The 22262-nt window shown below is 39.0% G+C and overlaps 1 protein-coding gene across 1 annotated transcript; it reads right to left on the bottom strand.

Annotated features, from left to right (window-relative positions):
- Nucleotides 1-18: 18 nt before the first annotated feature.
- On the bottom strand, nt 19-2463 carry LOC139814651 (UDP-glycosyltransferase UGT5-like). Its single transcript, XM_071781078.1, has 5 exons — nt 1921-2463; nt 1431-1801; nt 1067-1289; nt 556-775; nt 19-423 (listed from the first exon to the last, which is right to left on the bottom strand). Exons 1-5 carry the CDS (start codon nt 2426-2428, stop codon nt 147-149), a joined length of 1599 nt encoding a protein of 532 aa, XP_071637179.1. The 5' UTR covers nt 2429-2463; the 3' UTR covers nt 19-146.
- Between the last annotated feature and the right edge of the window lie 19799 nt (nt 2464-22262).

The following is a 22262-nucleotide window of genomic DNA, read 5'->3' as shown; positions in this document are numbered from 1 at the left end:
ATAATATAATTTAATATGATCTTAGAAGCTATACATGAAGACAGAAATCTTTAAGATAATTTACTGAAATTATTATTAGTATATGGAAACTAATGCATTTTTGGTTTAGTATAATAACATTAATATATTCTAATACTAAGAACTCTCTACCACAGCGAGTTCGATAATAATCGTAAATGAAATCGAAAAATCTGAAGTAGTGCCCATATAGAAATAAGGGATGCAATAAATAATACTATGGCGAGAAATCCGATGATGTCCCAGTCGTATCGTTGATACCACGGCTCATCGCCAAGACTATTTCGCAAGAAAGGTGTCCCATTTAGACGTATCACGTACTCAATCCACTGTACCGCATTTTGAAGACTGTCATACGGTGAATCCTTAAAGAGTTTACTCAGATGTTCCATTTGATTTTTGTATCTGAAAACAAAGAATAATGTTCTTACACATTTTAAGGCATAATAAAACTCTTATTTTTATATTACATCTATCAACATGTAATATAAGAAGGATAAAGTTATTTATTAATCTATGATTTAGACGGCATAGTACCTCTTGTTGCTTATAACTTCATGTATACTGGCCATAATGCTTTTATTCGAAAGATTATCAATCTGAAGTTGAATTCCAACACCTAGTCTTACTATATTTTGCACTTGATATATTTGATCCCATATAATGGGAAATCCTATTAGTGGAATCCCGTAATAAATAGCTTCTTCAGTACTCTGTTGACCACCTTGGTAAATAAATAGCTTGATATTTGGATGAGCTGCGAGCGAAAAAATTAGCACAAACTTCAGAGATTACTAATTCTAAGATAGAAATACAGAAATTATTGAATTTAACCTTTAAATGCGCAATTTTTCGTAACATTCTAAGTATTTTTTTCTTTCTGCTAGGAAGGCCAGAGAAGGCCCTTAGAGATGTACAAAGCGGCGCGTTTTCAGATCAAACTTCATAAGGGAGAGTACACGATGCATCGAAAAGTCGTTTAAGTCGCTTTACATACATGCAAAGCTGCGCACTTAAAGGTTAAGACATTTTGCACCCGTGATGTTACCGAGAATGCTTTGCTGAGGGAGCCAATTCAATGCCAGGATATTTTTAAATTTCTTGGGTAATAGATCAGGGTTAAATTTCCAAATAAATTTATACGGCAAAGCTGAGAATGCTTCAACGAAAGCTTCAAGCGCATTGTTTGGTAGGTCCTCCCATCTAACATTAGTTCCAAGACTGACATAAATAAATCCTTCCTTCGCGTCGTCAAGAAATTGTTTTACATTCTATCGAATATAACGAGACTAATGGTTATGTAAATGCACAACACGGCACTATGTATATAATAAAAAAAATATAATAAATCTCATTTAAAGAGATCGGAAAAATAATATACATATACATATATATATATGTGTTATATATACTTCTGGCAGAGTATCTGGTGCTTTTGCAATATGAAAACCATGATAAAATATGACATTCGGTTGTTCGGGTTTGCCATGTAAAAACGTTGGATGTTTGTTTACAAGGTATATGCTCATGTTTCTCGTTATGTCGTCGATATGCGGCAGATCTTGTCCTAAGTACTCTTTCGCGATCGCATCCTCTATAACAGTATGTTCGTTCGCCCAGAAATACATCTGCCTCCACACTTCATAAAAGTTGACGAGTCTCCTCCAAAATGACATGTTTTTTTCAACTGGCGTATTGGTTTGCCAATTAGAAATATGCGATGGGAGAAGCAAAGATCCAAACGTATAGCGCAAATGATTGAATACGTCCGTGCTTGAAATACCTACGTGTCAGGTCACTTTTTATTGCCTCATGATATGCGGTTATAAAACGAGTAATTGTTCAAAACCAAATGTATTATAATCTAATTTATTTATTATATTAATATTGTCTTTTTGTTACCTATGAGAGGAGCGTTAAATCTGTATGCGAAAGCATTCATCGAAACTGTGGGACCCTGCGCTACAATAACTGCGTCAAAATGTTCGTTGCTACCAGGTGCATATAATTTTTTCATCTCTGGTTTTTTAAAAACTTCACGATTCAAGATGTGTAACGCAGCCCATACCATTCTTCGTTCTACTTCTAGAAGTTGTAACTTAAGGCTCGCCTTAGTAACGCTAGCATACGGTAGAAGCGTTTTATATTCGGGAAAATTATGATTATAAAAGTATTTTAAGTCAATTTCTGTATAATTAGTTAAAGAAGAATTGTTTATAGGATCTGTAGTGACCGACACAATTTCATGACCTCGTCTGTGTAATTCTAACCATAAAGCGCGATAAGATATTTGATGGCTGTACGATGGAAAATTTGATATAGCTAGTATCCGTTTGGCATATATCACATTATACTGCACTATCACACACAAAAATGCAATTATGAAGGCTATACACGTTTTTGTCCACATTCTTCCAACGATCTCAGCCAATTGTACTGTCAAGGATGTATCAATGCGCTTATATTAACTATGCAACAGGCTATAATAGTATTCATGACAAAATAGTACAATACGAACTGTTTGAAATGCGCATAGGATGTACTTTTAAACAACGTAATTATCTAGTAATACATTAAGCATTGAATGATTAGTCAAATAGTGTGCAAATAGTGTTTGGCAAGCAACTTTGGCTTTATTTCTTTAAGTTTTAAATCTAAAGAAATTAGATACAATTTAAAAATTTTTTTCAATATCTCGATTAATATTGCGCGCAGTTATCATATTATTACAGCTTTGCATCTCGATTAATTATTTAGCTTAGCAATAATAAAATTTCAAACTTACAAGTTCGCATTATTGTAGTCGAGATATCGATTACAATATACAACATATATGTTTAGTTATTTATTATCATTAATATTTATTTTTGATCTGTGATAAAATTTATGCGATCGAACAACGATGTCGCAGTGATTAATGCGATTGCTGGCTCTTTACGACGTAAGTACCGTCGTGCAGGATATAAAATCGTTAAAATGGACGTGTGGACATTCTCATAAATCTGTCGGCCATAAATCCTGTTGAAATATATTTAAAAGCATGCTGTCCCCGATAACACAGGCGGCGATAAGTTTTCTCAGGTCGCTCGTTTCTTCATCTCTTGTTTCCGTATCGACTAAAGAGACCGTGTATCTTAATAAATTACGCATTAGCTGCCAGCGCTCCGACACAACGAACATCGTGTTTTTTTTAATTTGAAAAGTTTCACGATTTTACACATTATTTATGTAGACGTATCACGAGAGAAAATCGAACTTTCATCCGCTTAGATTGTACCGGCGTTATTTGCCCGTCCGAAAATGAGATACCGGATTTTTACATGTCTGAAATCCAAATATCAGTTTCATATTTGTTCGAAAAAGTTTACCGATGACGGAAAGCCGATATTAATTTTTAATAGACATGCTATTGCGCTTATTATGCGTTTTTAATGATAATAGAAATTTTATACAGGCATAATATCTTTCACATAAAAATTATCTGGATATTTATTAATGTCCAGAGAATTTAAACAATTATATTCCGACAGAATATGATAAATGTTTTAATAAGTTATTAATCCAAATATACATGTGTATATCGAGTCTACGTTATTCCGCGAATTGAAGCGCAAGTCAATATTGCTAAGGATATACTACTAAGGAAACTTAGTAACTCTCAAGATAATGTATCTTAACAATGTATCTTGTAAAATAGTCTCTCGCAAGAATTTCTGTTTTTGTCATATACTTATATATGTATATATAATGTAGCGAGTGTATATATCTATTCTTGACAATGAAATAGTATCCTTCACTACAATGTGCACGATCGCGGGTTTTACATGCCAATAGGCTTCCGCTGAAAAATATTATATTTCTCGCAATGCTACGTTAAGCGCGTCCTCGGATTGACGCATCTTTTATTAATTCACGTTATCCGGAAAGGCAACGCCGCGATGTGCATAAGCACCTGCGGCGTTTTCCTCTAGTTCCCGTCATGTGAACATTATGAGGCTGCCTCGGTATAACGGCTGTCGGAAGCTACGACGAGGAAGACCGCGATATGAGTGCGCCGAGAATCCGACGTTTTGCATTATAAAGCCGGTAGAAAAGCCGGGGAAGAATTCAGGGGGACGTCAATAAAATCCGCTCGCGATATATGCTTAGTTGTTCTCCGTAACGCGTATTCCATGACGGTAGGAAAGTGACAAGCGGTTTTCGATGAGTGTGGAGAAGGACGTTTACGTTTCGGATCGGTTGTAACATTGACACGGCGGGTTATCCTCGAAGATTACCGCCACGTGTTCGACCGTGACATCGATGGCGACAGTTATTCTTTCTCCCTGAAAGACGCCGGATTCTCAAATCGCAGGCGATACGCTTCCATCTGGAAAACTTTATCCGACGAGACGAGTTTTCCCTTTCATATCTGTCATTTATCATTTTTTCGGCACTCGTTTTCCTCGCTTAGGTTTGATCATCGAACTACACATTACGTAGTTGTTAAATCAGATATTGATATACTTTTAATATAAAACTTTTTATGGAATCTTACAATTTCTACACGGAGAGAATTTTCTCTTAAAATTTACCCTGAAATCATGATAGTCGTGGGACAACATGTATCACCACGAATTTTTTGCGAGCTATTCTGATTAATATATCTACCATAATAAAAAATATTAATATCTATTACATTAAAATATAAGATATAAAATATGTTTGATTAATTTTACTGAAATATATCTAGGAAATTTCAATAATTTTTCAAAAATTACCAATCCGCTTGGTAATTTTTATCACGTTGTTTGTAAAATGTCTTTGGTAAGTATATTTCAAAAATTCCTTGGTTGCCAAGTTGTCCCATTGTTTGTAGTGAACTTAACGGTAAAATATAACAAAAAATTCTCTCCCTGTATGGATATTAACGAATGTGAATTTACAAAGCGTTGACGTTCAAGTTACGGTAGATAGCTGATAACGAATAAGACTTTCTAAAATATTCATTGGATTATAAATAACACCGGCTGTATTGCGGGAAATTTATGGTTGAGTCTGTTTTTGTTAACAATTCGATTTACTATATCTTTATATATACGTCATGAGCATCGCTATATCATGCGTAGAGATTTTCAAGTAATATTAAACATCTATCAAACTGGGAATAGCAAAAGCAGATTGCGGTATCATGGTCTAGAGCCTTGTACGAGGTATGTGACCCAACGAAATAGAGTTACGAGTGCTTTTCAGGATATTATGTTTGAGTTCGTTCGCAATATACGCGTGCGTCACTAACTTTACACGGCAATGTCAAAGTAATGATGGTGATTGTATTAAAGCGTAATTACGAATCTTTGCTCGGCGGTCTGATAATGCCAAATTAAACACATTGATCGTTAAAGCCGAAGAATTGCATAGGTAACTGAACAGATTTGCACAACATATATATTCTTTTCTACATAATCAAAAATAGAATTTTCTTTCTGTTTATTCGAAAATACTTTTTCTTTGTCTATTTATGTTCTGTATTTCTGCTTTACATTTATATGTGAAACACGTTCGGGAGATATCGATTGATTAATATTTGTTACATCAACTTTAATATAAAGCAAGACAAAGCAGGCGGGGCCGGGGTAAAGAAATCTGGCCGGGAAGATAAGAATTCATTTAATTGAAGTATTTTAATTATTCCTTAGTCAAAAGGAAGTTCAAGGCACGAGTGAATTTTAGTGAGTATCACAGGAACTTTAACTCGGACGACTCGTCGACTATTAAAAGGTAGTTAAATAAAATACCAGCTACCTAAGGAAATTACAAACGGAACGAAGTATAATTACTGAGAAGAGCGTTATATAAAATTCAGCGTTTAATTACGATTTTCGTTATACTTGTGCACATGGAACGGCTGCGTTTTGTTTGGTGCGGAATAAAGAAAGTTTCGTGGTGGAGGAGCATTATTTCAACGCAATAGAAAACCTTGCTCGAGGAATAATACCGACGGTGACCGCGTCCGCCGCTTCTATAAATATGCGTTGTACAAACACGCGAGCGGATTTTTTTTTACTTTTACGCGACCGTGAGCGCAAATATGTGTTAATGCATGTGCATGTAAAATATCAACATTGTTTAAACATCACGTCAATGTCAAACGTTCGGTGCGTTAGATATTGGTTTCGCAAACGTTATCGCGCGCCATGTCGATGCAACCGAAATGCGCAATGGTGCTTCGGGGATGCGTAAATAAATAAGCACAATCGCGTTCATGTATGTCTGCGTTTGGCCGGTCGGGACTAAGTTATCCGACATCTCGCGTATTATCGGTCTTCCTTCCGGTACGAACAGAGACACGAAGTTATGTATTTAAATAAACTTGAGCTCCGAGCGATGCTGCGCCGCAATCGGCGTTAATGCGGTTACGATTTGAGTTTAAGCGCTGTATAACATTACGCAAAAGTCGCGCTTATAAGGTCTCTTCAAGACACGGCGCGGCGAGAGCGAATCCCGCCGCAATTTATCTCTGCCGTGTATATCCACCACCAGTGATTCGAGTACGGGAACGGGACGGCGTGCCGTTTGTACCTTCGATTCCGTCATTAAGGCAACACTCATGGTTTATTCAGATGACCGCATCGAGGAGAGAGTGAGAGGGGTGAAGGGTGCGAGGAAGGAAGGCAGGGATGAAACGGTTGCTACCGGCGGCGGCGTATCCGCACGAGGTCGGTCCTCGAGAGTCACTTGCTCATTCAGTTGATTACCTCGACCCGCAAGTAGGGCCCTTCCCCATAGCTGAGAGAGCCCATAATCCCGCCATCGCCAACGACGCTGGCCGTCGCCGTGCCGTTAGGTTGTTTGCGCGCGATCCTGGAATATCAGTTGACCCGGCGTTTACGCGAATTCAAGCGAAAACCCTTCCTATCAGCTAGATGTGTTATGGCAGCAGTTCATGGTTCTATATCAGTATACTGCATTTTTAAAAGTAGCATTAGTCTATTTTTTTAAAGCGATATTTGCGAATATTTAGGCGAAATGTTTTACTCATTTACATATTTATTGTGCCATAAAACAACGCTTCTCGTCGTGAACACTTTCTCTTGACACTGCCAACTGTTTGGCATATACGTTGGAAGACGCAATGTAGACAAGCGAATGAAAATTGTAAGCTTCGGTGTAAACCACTTAGCCCTGAGGCACTCGTCTAACGAGAGGATGGTCTCGATCAACTCCATTCGTCCCTTTGTTCGTGAGAGCTTTCTTCCAAACATTGCAGCCCTCAAGGGTATCTTTAATTAAACCCTATCCAGAATAGTAACAATACTGGCTGAATACAGAATAACTTTTCGTCGGCGGTCCAACTTTCTGCACGTTCGAAAATTACCTATCCGATTTTAATTAATTCTGCTTATAACATATACATACCTATAATCTTGCGAGTATGCTCGGCATGTATTAAATGATGTATTGTACCTCGAATTATTTATTATACGTCTGGGTTCTACGTTACAAGTATATTTCTCATACTCGCATATTTCTTTTTTCAACGTACAAAATCAAATATTCAAGTTATGCCGTAGTTGCGCAGTTGTATGGATATGAGACTTAAACGTCGAGGAAGTTGCACAGACGTGTGTCTACTGTGTACTCAGGGAAATATCTATTTGCCAACATAGCTAGGCGCTTTTATACGTGCTATTTCAGATTGCACTATAATATCTCCTTCGCTCACTGCCCTCACTTTCTCGCTAAAGACCGAAGAAAAGGAATTTTCCCGGTAAAGTTAAGAAATTCTTCCCTACCTACTGCACCTTTTACATAAATAACGTTCCACAGTTTCCCCAGTAATATGCCGAAGTATCAGTCTCGACGAAGAGATCGAGGGGAGTTCGTTCTTCGCCGCGACGGTTGAAAGATTCCGCTTTTGGAATTTCATGCCGAATCCCACTCCGGAACTTCCGGGGTGGACGTCAACCGTCTAACCGGCGCGGCGGTTTGAACCACGACTACGGAAGCGATGGGGAATATTTTTCTTTTCTGACGATATGAATTCCTGTCGATACACGCCGTGGCTAGAGAAACATATCCGTGATCTCCCTCCTTTCTCCTTCCGACGTAAAACCGCAAATACGATGTGTCATTCCCCGTCCTCGCGAAAAATCGACAATTATTTTTCTGTCATTTCGGGACATTCTATGCAGTTTTAAAACTCATATTTTCAATTCATTAATTAAGCGATTTTTATGATTCTATATCATTTTTCACTGACATATGTGTGATGTCTCGATTTATCTAACACATCATCTATGATAACATTATATAACATGATGAATAACATATCAATTTAAATTATGACGAGTGCTTTTTTAGGAATTTATTACATAACTGTAAATGATTATATAACTCAAGAATAATTTATTCATACCGATTAAAACACAATTTGCCTAAATGGGAGTTGATGGCCGTCTCTTCTTAAAATATACGGTATAGTAGCAAAATGCATTAATTTCGAAGAATCAATAATTATCTGTCTGCGAATTTCAGAAAGATATCTTGGGGTCTATGATTTATCAACTCATCGAGAAATCACTGCGATATTGAGAAAGTACCTCGGGTAGCTCTGAAATACGATTCTTCCCTAGCGTAGAATAATTTTTATCATCGCCATAGACGGTTGAATATTCAGGGGAATCCGTTCGATTCATCTGTGCACGTGAATATTCAAAGGTTCCGCTCGTTCGTTCGTCCGCCCGCCTTTACACTCTCCTCCTCTCATTTCCTGCCGCGCCTTTCCGTCCATTCGTACCCTGTGATTCACAAAGGATCCGCGGTTTTGTGATACGCGATGAAAATAAACTATGCGATATCATCGCCGGGACTCTCTTTCTCTACGCGAGTAACAGCGGCATCCTCTCTTACTTGACGCTTTCGTCGTGACTTAGCCTGATTCTTTATTGATGTGTTATTTTTTATTGATTTCTTATTATCATGTTTCTTAACTCTATGTACTTTTCAAATGTTGGGATAAAATTTTCCAGAAAGGCTAAACGTTTGACCCGAGAACATTTGATGTTTTATATACAAGTAACTCTCGAATAACACGATTAATTGGGTTCGTATTGATATTGAAAACCGTGTTATTCGAGACTTAGGATTCATGCAATTATAAAGATCACATTCTATACTATTAAAACCTATGTAACTCAAGACTCCAGATCCATATAAAATTGAGCGTTTGGTTCCAAGGGATTATTAAAAAAACTTTTAAAAAGTAAGGTCGTTATTATTTTTTATCATATTATTCGAAACTTTGTGCAATTCAAGTGTCATGTTATTCGAGGTTCACTGGCGTATATATATACTTTTAGCAAAATAATAATAAATGGGAGTATTTAATCCATGAAGACAAAGAAGCTGTAAAAAAAAATATAATCCATTACATTTTAAGCTATGCAAAATATATCATTCTTACAAAAATAACATTTGCGTTATCGTGAGGTATATTTAACTAAAGCATAAAATAGAAACTGTAGTTAAGGAAGATAAAAGTATAAAAATGTTACTAATAAAATCGGGTTGAATATATCTGAACTATATTTGCTCCAGATCTATCCCGATCCAGTTTATGCTGATGACTCTCTCGACAGTATTCTCAATGGATAGGTCCAGTTTCGACCGATAGTTACTCTGCATAATTTAAACTATATCCATGCTCGGTCCGTATTGGATTCAAGCCATCTATCTTGATCTAATCCTGATCTAATTTCACGTAAATCCCATGCGGATTCTCTCCATGAAGGTTTTTTTTAAATTAAGAATTATACATAAAACTTCTTCGGGGGGAAGTAGTGGTAATCACGGATATTCGGATTCTGATATATTCGTCATGGGAATCGACTACAGTCACATCGATTGCGAGATACGCTGGCTTTGAATGAGGAGCAATTGCAAGCGGAGACATCTCCGTAACTTGATACAGACTTCAGCAGAATAGAGAATCGCGGTGGCGGCGGCGTAGACCGCAAGTCTCTATACCACAGCAGGAAACTACGCGGAAACTCGAAATTTCGCGGTGCAGCATCGTTCTGTAGTTCTTTGTGGACGAACTCGATTCTCATATTTGCCTCGCGGCGGACGCGCAATTGGTCGCGAGGCACTAATTTCGTTCGCGATTGGCGAGATCTCGCCGCCGACACCGCTTAATCGCCAAGTGACAATCCGCTTTTTACGCGCCCCGTCGATGTCACGTCAGGTGGAAATGCGAAATTAAAATTTCGGGGCCGAATACGCACGCCCGATATGGCGTGGCGGTTGCAATTTCACGCATGGCGAGGCAGGTTCGCCGCTTTCGCTCCGTGCAACCGCACGATCGCTACCGGGAAATTAATACCGCGCTCTCTGCCACCCATCCCGCGCGAGCCCTCCGCGCGATCGCATATGGTTTCTCGTGGATTTAAGAGTACGCAGCTGGCGCTGGCGAGCCCGGCCCGGTCGCGGTGAGTTAGATGGGCTCCCTAAATTTACAGGTCACCGCGATATAGGCGAGCAGCGACAATAACGGGTTGAATCGCTAGGAGACACATTTGAATTCGCGGGCGTATCGCTCGGCGCTCCAGATTAGACACGACCTGCTCGTATTTCGTGTCAATATGTGATTCATTGTACATGGTCGTTAAAATAGACGTCCCTTGCGCGATAAATTTATTTCTAAAATGTGACATTGCTGTGCTACAGTAGTGGCTAAATTTGAAAATATTGCAACGACGCATTGGACTCTAATCTTCGAGCAAAATTTTCCTCGCGTTAGGTGTCGTCCGTTGCCTGGTAAATTTTGAATTTAACGCCGCGCCATACTCTAATTTATCATAATCGCTATTATGTTCACAACAGCGAGATGTGAATGATTAGTGTGTGCGTATGCAAATCTGGCCCTCACTTTGCGCGAGAACGAATGCGTGTATAGTTTTGTAAAAAAAAGTGTGCGAGAAAAAACAAATGAGTATTTGAAATGTGACGAATCACGATGGCGAAACGTGCAAACGAAAACGCGGCTCGACGCGTGTCATCGTTGGCATTTATAAACGAGAAACAATGAGCACCGCGAAACGTACGTCGCTCGCCGGCTCTGTGCCTTCCCGCGCCCTGACACGCGAACGCGCACGGCGATACAAAAGAGTTGAAAGGGCGGAATGTTGCCCTATGGTTTAAACGATACCGGTGCAGCTACGATTGCCGGACTATTTATTGCGAATGCACGCCAAAGTGCACGCTTTAACGGTGCCGCCGGTGACGCGTACGCATCGCGTTTTATTATCGCGTACAGTATTCATTGCTCTGATTTTCCGGTCGTGATGACTGGAGGGAAATTGCGGCGATAACGTATTTAACCCTTTGGTTCTCTCTCTCTCTCTCTGTCTCTCTCTCTCTCTCTTTCTCGCTATGGGTCATATAACCCGGTGAAACGTAATATTGCCGGGACGGTAACGATGTATTCGAAACCTCCCCCGTGCGACGTGTGTTTCATATCTCGAGCCGCGTGTAATGATAAGGAAAGATAAAAACTGAGGGGACACGGCTTTATTTCCATGCTAATCGCAAACAGTAAAAGCTTTTAGTGCCGAAAAGAAGATAGAGAAAGAAAGTAATATTATTAGACTTAATTAGATGCAATTTCATTTGAGATGCATTGTTGCTGATATTAAACATATATTTAACATTTCCCGCCTTGCAGACTTATTTATGAATCTGATTATTATAAATGTTTTGAACGCGCGCATCCTTTTTCTCTTCGTGCGTAGGTTATAAATATTAAAGAACATACAGAAAATATTTTCTACATGTGCGTACGGATATTCCGTGTAACTGTGTACATTTTGTGCTTATCAGATACAAATGTGGTTGCGGCATATTTTATGAAACTTTGCTCAAGCGCGATTATGCCGTATGAATATGTACATTTAAATATGTGGCTAACGGTGAAGATAAGCAACATTTAGCCGTGCGATATGCAAAGATATAGTTGTATGTTGGACCAAATATAAGTAGATGCAGTCTTGTTACACCAACTGGCTTAGGCCGGTTAAGCTTCATCGATGTCTCGTGCATTAGATACTCGGTAATCTCGGCTTATGCAGATAGGGGGATCGAGAGAGATTAATTACTCATTCAGTTTGAAGTTAGGCCTATTGACTTAAAGCTTACATCTCTCCTTCGATCAGATCAGAAATTGGTCGAGAGAAATGTGTTAGTCGGAAAATATTTATTATTTTCTCTCGCATAGAAATTCAATTAAAATCACATGTAATAATACACGAATTATTTGTTAAATGAAGATTATAAAGAAGTTTAATTATTGAACATTTTGTCAAACCATTAGATTAAATTACGGCAAATACTTTCCGGAATATTGAACGTACGTGTGAATAGAAGCTTCGTACTTGATCTCTTGGAATCACGAGCAGGACTATTGGTTGTAGGCTAACAAGAAAAATCCTGTGCACGTTGGTACGACGATTAGAGAGGACTTTAAAGGCTTGGCCGGTGTAATAAGTTACCACTGCTAAAAAAGAACGTGTATCTTCTTTTTGGTCGGTTAAAGCTACCGTACGTGACCAGGATTTCTGAAATACAGGACGAAAAACGCGGTTATATATACACCTACGTAACTCTGAATTGCAGGATCTAACAAATCTCGTTATTTGTCGTCTGTGTTTTCAGTATTAAATATGTTACGTATTATATCCTTTGTCTGCTATTCTTTGTCTAATATATTTATTTTATTTATATTGCACGAGCGACAAAAAATCGTGCTATTCGAATGTCCAGATTGAAAAATACAGCAGCATACGTTTCGCCGACGTGATATCAAATATATTTCGCGGAAATCAAAAATATAATAATGGAATAATAGAATAATTTTTATGAAAAAATTTTACGTATAATTACCCAATTTTGCGCAACGTTTGTTTAAACAATTATGGATACTGTTACATTGCAACTTTTACGCCATTTAAACTATACTGCGCCAATTAAAAACAAAACAAAAATTCAACAGCTGCAGACCTCGCTTGAAACAGCGTCGGCATTCTAGAACGCAACAAATAGAATTATACGTCGCTGCGCGAAATTGCATACCATTCACTGATGCGTATTTCCATCAATTTATTTAACCGATTTCGTCGTTTTTCCATTGGTGTAAACTGCTAACCGAATTTCATTCTTTTTTCCGAACGTGTCGTTTGATATTTATGTTATTCCGAAAAAGTGTAATCGCCTCAGTCAGTGTTGCAATTATTCACATAACTGGATTGAAATGTCTCGGAAGTTTGTGTTGGGTCGAAATATTTCCAACAGAAATTTTATGAGAAACCATTCTGCGAATATCATCGGCGCAATATATACCACGTGAAATTGAAATGCCTCTTGTCCTATGCCCTCGACTGAACGAGAACGATAACAGTACATAAGTATGTTTGCGCTGCCAACGAATGGGATGAGCTCCAACAAAAATAACGATAGAATCGCGACAAAAGGCTCGAAGAAAGGAAAACGCTGTCAAATTGAACGGTTTGGAGGAATATGACGGATTGCGAGGAATACCATACGTATATGTTTTACATATTTTATCTATATATATATTATATATATATACACATATATATCAAAAATACGCTAAATGTTTCGAAATACCTTCGCGTTTAGCGCTTCGTGAAATAAAAAATTATTTAAAAAATTTTATTGCTTTTTAAAATATTTGCGAAGTAATGCCGTATATCTGTCACGTAAAACGCTCAAGAAGCATCAATTCCATGTATACTCATCGCAATTTTTACAAAATTCTATACCTTCGGGCCGGAATGCGTAGTTTTTAACGTTTTAATGTCCCGTACATGCTAGTTTTTCGTAAAATTTACGCGATAAAATTTGCAAGAGGAGATACACATGGCGTACCTTCCGTGCCGAATGTTTTTATGGCTAAAACTGAATGGCGGTCGGAATTCATCATTTGAGCAAGAAGTCATGTCGAGTTCCAGGGACATTATTCGCAAATAAGTTACCGTCTCTTCTTACAATGGTGCGCTGGTTCACGGGTGAAGCCTTGAATTCTGGGCAAAATGTTATTTGACGCTCTAAGAAAATTTAATGCTGTAATCTAAAATTTACGCGAAAGATGTTCAACTTTATTACTATTAATATTAATTATGTATATCTTTGGTTGTTATTTATGATCTCTCTAAAAGTTCGGGCTCTGAGATATTTTATTCGTCATCTTTCGGACATATCTAATTTGTATTGACTAGGCCTCCAGGGTGAGAATATTTGTTTTACATGTCAGACACATATGTCGATCATTTTCCCTCGTGAGCGATTTTTCTTTATCGTTGAGAGACTCACAAAGTACATAGAAGGGTCTGGTGACGTAGTTCGTAAGCTTTTGCCACATTGATGGATGCGAAGGCTGTGTGAAACAGTATTATGTAATGTGGATGTGGATATGATAGTGAAGACAGAGGTAGAAAATTTCCAAGTTTCCAAGCGAGCTAAAATATTTTTTTTATCTCGAAAACTTGGCATTTTACTTTCTGGATACTGCATAAAGCGAACAAGTCAGAACTATAATCTGGAAAAAATTGAGCCAAGGAGGTCTTGTAGTTCTTTTTTTTATCGTTGCTGCTTCCAATGTAATTATCCCACTGTACTTTCAAATTACATACGCAATTTACAGCAGAATTACGTATTATACCGCGAGCGAGCGAGCGAACAATGATAATTATTTTGTTAGGCAAACAATTATGCGTCGGCTCGTAATGTTCATTACGCTTGATTGTATAAAAATAAACAACTTCCAGTTGATTGCAATTTCATGACGGCTGGATTTTTATGCAGTCGCATTTTGCATCCGTTGTTTGTCGCTCGGGGAGTTTTTGTTCATTAAAATTTTTCGTGCCGCAACGACTATTGCAGGTCGCAATGGCATTAGCGATCCCACAGCTGCAACCGTATAAAACTGCGCGGTGTCATGCGCCCGGATGTTTCGTATCTTCATTAACATACCTAATTAATCTTCGATAAATATATGCTTCGTCGCTGCTGCGCATCATTTTTATATTCCTCGGACCTCCCTGAATAAGCGGAAAGTCGTAATAAACGTAATAATTAATGTCGGTATAATCAGAGATATTATACTGCGGCGTACTTTTCTAGAGCCGGGTACTTGCGAATTTTAAAGTGGGGACCCGCTTTAAAAGATCCCGCGCTCCGCTTCGTTTCCCTCTCACGAAATAATTAAAATTTACGAAAACGCGTGGCTTCTTCCGCCCGCGTATTCGCCATCTAACGTGGGCAAGCTAACAAGGATTATACACTGACTTACAAAATCATTAGAAGATAACATATAAGTGAGTGAGCTAGAGACTGCACACTGAAGAACGTGGAAAGAGGCAGTTTTAGTTTTAGTTTCTATGCCAAGATGTGGTCTCGGTTAATCCGAGTTACTCCTCTAAACACGAACTAAATAAATAAATAGTTGACTGAGTTTGCCAAACAGTCACTATTTCCTAGATTCTTGATACCGAGATCTTCTTAATCTCCATGATTTTAGAATGAGGCAAATTGGTCGTCTTTTACGCATGCAACGTATGCAAATACTCAGTTTACTGTCTGGTATCTCTTTCGGCTAATAAAACGAAAGTACAAAACTGTAATTTCCATATAATAAAAATGAAAGTAGCTACAGACTACATAATAATTACTCTTCTTAATTAAGCCGTCTGAGTAGGGTGCTTTGTGCAACGAAAATTATCCATTAAATAACGTCTTGATAACGGCAAAGAGATGGCGGGCGACGTAGAATGGGGCGCGTATAATGTAGAACAATTAATCTCTAAACAGAATGATAAAGAATGGGGGATATATTCCGGAACGTGTTAATACTGTCCCGGGTCTAAGGATGACTTCGGCCGAGCTAGGAGAATTTTTGAAATATGGATAATATCTGAAATGCATGAATTGAAATGCACGATCCAGCTCGCATATCCGTCCATTGAAATCGGAAAGCTGTGGGGGCTGATTTAATAATGACAATGTTGCCGCGCGGACCCCCCCTTTTAAATTTGAATCAAGCTGCGCGATTGAGTTCCTGCTCACCTCCTTGATGTACCATCCCAACCGGTGCTTCGCATTAATTAAGGCGAGTTGCTCATCAATCTTATTTTCTCTTACGCCGCCGCAGTGGAAGGGAAGATTAATGTAGGTAAGACAGAAAAATCGAGAAAAACCGACGCGTATCCTTTCCGTAATTTACAGCCATAGACGAGGTCGCCGAGACGCCGCGCGTGTGCGCGGAAACGAATTTCAGATTCATGCAAATTATTTTTAAGCGACTCGTGCAAGATCTACGATCTATTTGTGTTTCGGTTGGCCGCTTCGTTCGTAGCTAAGAAACGTATTTCTTCTCGTAACGTTTTCCCGTTACAATAAAATTAATAACGCGACGTCTATATACGTATACGTACGCAACGTGTAGAGAAACGTCGGCTTTAACAGCTTATGGTGACTGTAATATCAGTGGATTAAGTGTACGCCAGCAAACAGGTAGCACTTTGCCGCGACTAGACGTACCAAATTGAATGAGAGTAACGATTTTGCGCTAATGTCAAAATTATCCATTGCCATTATATTTTTTACGAGATGAGGTTTCTGATGTATCAAAAAGGCCACGTCAGCCTCTCCAACCGCTCAAAAGCCGGCAAAGTGATGCTGCAATTTATGTGTGCACATCAAAAGGCTGTGAAATCGATAAATTGCTCCGACGAAAATTGCGGCTATACTCATGTCATTGCTTAATGTATTTCATGTATATGTACATTTGTTTAATGTATTTCATGTATATGTACATTATTTTATCTTAATTTGTATTTAAAAGAGCGCCATTTGCATGGTTTTGCGCGATTCAGAATATCATGAATTCCGAAATGACTTATTACCCACTTTCATTAATAGTTAAATTAACTTTCGAGTGCACTACATATTAAATTGGATTGCAAATGGATGTAAATATTATTGGTTTAATTACGATAATTATTATAACATGCGCGCCATAATCAATTAAAATCGAGTTGATGTACGATATATAGACACGGTGTAATTGTATATATTACGAGTATTACGAGTAATCAAATTTAAATATTTATTTTTCAAGAAAAGGTTAATATTTGCAGATTTATTAGGTATCTTCATATATTGTATTACAATTCAAACCGCAATTTTTGACATTCAATATTTTGAATTATAACTATTCACTTATTTTGTCGCTATAAAGCAAACGTATAGACAGATTCATTTGTAGATCGTTAATGCAAGATTAACTAACAATAGCGTGAAGTGTAATGTTACATACGCTTCGTTATTAATATGTTAATGCAGGTGAGAGGACCGATATTGCCATAGGACGCTATACATGTACATATAGATACGTTCTAAACGGGATAACTTTACTAGAGAGCAGTATTCGCGCGCGAGTAAATTGGCCGTATGGGATAGTGTCTTAACGAGTCAGGCGTAACATCTGATAGTTTAGTAAGTGTAACGTTAGAGTTGAATATAAGGTGGCATTCGCCTTAGCTATGAGCCTTGACAGGTGGTGAGATAACGTTCGCCGAAGGGGCGCGGCGGTGGCGCGGCGGTGTGCGTTTATCATTAAAAGCATCGAGGGAAATTTCGCAGTTGCGAGAACGAAACCGTAGACATCCTATTATTCTCTATTATACTCCTCATCCTAATGTAATACGCTGAGACGCTTCGCGTTTTTAAAAAGAGACGCATCCCCGTTCTCCATTTTCTCGTTATTTAGCTGCCGGAGAAAGGAAATAGCGTTCCTATTTACTTTTTAGGGACACCGCGACGCGCGGCGCCGCGCGATCAATAGGGCTGCGTTCTGGGCGCTCGGCGATAATTATTTAAAGGCATTTACGTATTTATTTGATGTGCTTAAATGACGGCGCACTTTTCCTGACTCGTTATTTCGCGGACATCCTTTGTTGGCTTTCACCCCACATCGCGCTCGTCTCGCCGAAGGTTATTTTACGTATTAGTTTACGTATAGACAAGGAAATTCGCTTCGAGGTACTTGGATTATTTTACATTTTACGCAAGCATAAGTGGAACGTTCGATTTTATGATTTATTACGCGTGTAGGTTTGTTAATAGGTTTCGTTAATAATTAATTATTTCCATTACTGATAATTCTATCACAAGATTATCCAGTTAATCGGATAAAGGAGAGTAATCTGTAACTATTAGTAATTGAGATATCTGCATATATGAACATTGCATATTATATATTGTATAATCCTATACTCTCCTCTGTACGTATGCATACTCATTAGATTAAATCGATAAACGGAACTGGCTTTGTTCAATTCGTGCTCTGTATTGTCATTGCTACAATACATCCTGTATTCGATAAATAACACAGCGAGCAAATCGTATACAAGATTTCCTATTTGAAATAATGTGTGTGCGAATCTATTCACATTGACAATCGTGACGCCTATCAAACATTTCCAGCTTTATGGACTGACAATCAAATAAATTCGTCTTCTCATTTTCAATCTTTAAATTCGTGGGGCATGTTATTGAGGCGAAGTTATATACAATAAACGACAATTCCAAGTTTTTCTTACATTTCTTTGAGCGCCGTGACATTTTGAAATCCGCGTTAAAAGACTCGCGATGAAAAGCGGCGTTACCCGCGCCTTCGTTTCGTTTTTGATTGGTCAGATATAAATAAAAGGACCGTGTCTCGCATCGAGACGTCCGAGTAAACGTAACGTAATGTAACGTATCGCGAAATCGCATTGCGCTGGCGTGGATAAAATATATTTTTGCAGCGAAGCCGGACCTTCACGTCAGTTACAGCCGTACTTCGCCGCGATTGCAGCGCTTTTATGGACCGTTTTTACGAGCCACCTCTCTTTCTCTCTCTTTCTCTCTCTCTCTCTCTCTCTCTCTCTCTCTCTCTCTCTCTCTCTCTTTCTGTCGACCCCTTTTCATCGTGTACGAAACCTTCGCGTGCACACGTTGCACACGCAGTCAATTGAAACGCAAACACGATAAGCGCCGTCGATGCGCGCTCTGTGACGGATCTCAACGTAAATCGTATACTCGCGCCGTTAAAAGCGACGGAGTAACATTTTTCCCGTTTTAACGCCCGCAAAATCGCCCGTTTCGCATGCCGTTCTTTACATAAATAATCGCTTGTATACCTGGCCGTCTTGTATACCAACTCTCGTTACGAGCGGTTGCAAGAACTACCGTAACAAGTCGTACATATAATCTGTCAAATAGAAAGTCTCGTTTATTAAGAACGCCGTAAACTGTCAAAACGCGTTGCAGAATAAATTTTGCTTTACTGTAAGGCGCTCTTATCAATGATAGCACGTGCGAAGTGTTTGTTTAGTACGCTAAGATTATCTATCCATAAACTTAATGTTTAAAGAAGCATGCATATAAAAAGAGATACATGTGAATGCAATGGATATATATATATAAAAATAGAATACTCTTATATACACATAAACAGGAATTGGATATTGTATAAATTTCTTCATGTTAATAATACATGTTTAAAAATATAAAGAGACTTTGCATCAATATCGAACAACTGATAAAAATAAACGAAAATTACATACTTATATTTTAATGTTTTGCATATAAGAATACAAAAATTTCAACAATATTTTGCCATTTATTTGCAACATTAGGCAAGCTGCATATCGATCGTGGATAATCTACCATGATGATACGTCGTTTAATTAAGAAACGATAACTTTTTCTTCCAATATATATCATACATCTTTTATGTAAAGTATATGAAGACATGTTCGCCGTAAAATTGTGCAACAAGGTTGCATTGTCGTATACATAATATCGTGGCAAAACGGGTACAGATAAGCCATGCATTCGGTTTAGCCATCGTAGGAAACGACGGCACAACACAATCAAAATTGCATTTCGCTATCCTTTAGGACTTACAAGATTGGCCAGGTGTGCGTACGTGCGTGTTCACTAAGGCTGCATTCATACAATCGCGAAGAAAGAAATTGCGAGCACTTCCTTTTCGAATAGAGTTATTCTAGCAAAAATTTTATTACGAAACTTATTCAAACAACCGTGACATCGAGCAGATATTAGAAAAGAAACTTTTATATAATATACAATATATGTATAATATATAGGCATTTTCTTAAGCGGTTCAAGTATTAGGCATAATAATATATCTTTTATACATACATTCTAAATATATTTTATATATACGTTTTATTTACATATGATACATATACTTGGCACAAAATGTGTATCTTAATATCACAGTCGTAAAGCACGTAGCGTGTGAATATAATCATTGTAAAACAAGTGGAAGGTCTGACGTTTCTAGGATTTCGTTTTATCACCGAATGAAAAGATCGGCTACGTTATCTGGCTCGATGAAAGCACGAACCATTCCCGTGGATTTCCTCGTCGTTACCCTTTTCTAAACAAATAGCTTTCGATCGAAAGCTCGTAATCCCTATTCGCGCTCATTCGATCGTTCTGTGTTATTTTGCCCGACGGTGTGAATGTCGCTTAAAAGAATCGTGTGGCGGACGTGCTTCGACTGGACCTGGCCTATGATATAGCTTTTTATTGCCAACGACGAATACAGGGAGGTTTATCCGTAACGCCAGGGTTGCGCCGATGCGCCGCGTAGCGCCGGCCAGTACCGCGGATGCGCGACCGCGTCCATCCCCAGGTAATAAAATCGCGACAAACTGATTTCAATCAAAGCCGAGGGGGAGAGGATCCCGGCCGACCGGCTTTAAACCCTTTAAAACCCTCTCGAGCGCATCGAGCATTTTCAATCCTTTTCGTGTGCGGTAGATAAAAGTTCCGCGAGCATGTACGCGTCGGTTTCGCATGCGGTTGTGTCGCTCGCGTTTAATTCGCCGGTCACATGAGGCACGAGGTGGAGGAAAAGGGCATAAGCTCCCGCAAAGTCAGTTTATCGTTTTTGTTATCGCGGCCGTTTCTGTGGCTCGGACTATTTACATATTTCGAGAGTTACTCTCGCAGAAATTTGATTGCTCTCACACATCAACGAATATTAATTCGTATTCGCTTCTCCGCTGGATTATCCGCTTGGTTTATCGCACCGTTATTTCTCCGACCTGGTAAGTCCTCTTGCCTACCAGCGCTAATTCGTAGCAATTCTTTGGTCTTGTAGTGCAGTCGTGAAACCGTTGTAAATTGCGAGTCACGCGCGAACGTTTGCGGCATAAAAAATCGCCCGTTTTTATCCGGATTACCCATCGAGAGTGCTCTGGTCGTGATGCATTTGACGAAATAATCAAGAAACAACAGGTTCGAGTGTCGTTTTGTGACTGGCTCGTCTCTCGTACATGTACCGTACAACTGGCGTGGTAACGGCGGTAACTGTTATGTCCAATTGCTCTAATTGCTCGGAAAGCTCGCCGCTCGAGAGTGTTTCGGTCGAGTGAGAGACATGTATCGTGATTTATCGAAGTGCCGCCAAAAAAAAAACTTGGCGTCTTAATTGCCCGACGGCATGGCAACCCGGGCGACGCGGAACGCGCGTGTTCGATATGATGTAATAACCGTAACTGCCATTAATGACTCAAGTTCCTCATTTAAATGGCTGCCGCTTCATATACCGATCCAGTTTAACCCGACCTTAAGAAAGATCCTATTAGTCTCGCCCACCTGCCGCCAGCATCCGTCCCTTCGCCGGGATCATTGCGTGCGAGTTAAGCGAGTTATGCCGGTAATTCAATGCGGCAAAATTGAATGCGTCCCTCGGCGCGGGAGTTAATCGACGTCTCGCGAAGTGCGCTTTGTCGAGTAATTCGACGACACGTTGTCGCGTCGGCGCGAATTACACGGAGCCGAAAATTATGTCGCGAGATGCGCGCCGCTCTCCCCGCGAGATGTTTAATGCATGCGCCACGCTTTTGCGGATATTGCTGAATTTGAATCGACAGATGATCGACGATCAAAGAAGGCGGATATAATATTAAGCGGGACGCACCCCGTGGAATGTCTTATAAAGTATCAGCTTTCCACGAAAATAGAGGGCGAACAGCCCCTTTATTTTTACGATCTACTCGGGTAACTCGGGTTCTACCAGTCTACCATTTCGCGAAATATGCACTTCTTCCCTATCGTTTGTACTCTCTCAAGTATTATGCGTTTATATCCCCAACGTCTCCGCGATA

This window comes from Temnothorax longispinosus, chromosome 6, assembly GCF_030848805.1.
Source record: "Temnothorax longispinosus isolate EJ_2023e chromosome 6, Tlon_JGU_v1, whole genome shotgun sequence".
Lineage (NCBI taxonomy): Eukaryota > Metazoa > Arthropoda > Insecta > Hymenoptera > Formicidae > Temnothorax > Temnothorax longispinosus.
This window is presented reverse-complemented; position numbering and strand designations above follow the sequence as displayed.

Excerpts from the sequence above, each read along its gene's own strand:
- LOC139814651 (XM_071781078.1), bottom strand. The coding sequence starts at position 2,428 with ATGTGGACAAAAACGTGTATAGCCTTCATAATTGCATTTTTGTGTGTG. Across the intron at positions 1,290-1,430 it reads CACCAGATACTCTGCCAGAA|AATGTAAAACAATTTCTTGA; the intron begins GTATATATAACA and ends TATATTCGATAG. Across the intron at positions 776-1,066 it reads CCCTCAGCAAAGCATTCTCG|CTCATCCAAATATCAAGCTA; the intron begins GTAACATCACGG and ends TTTCGCTCGCAG.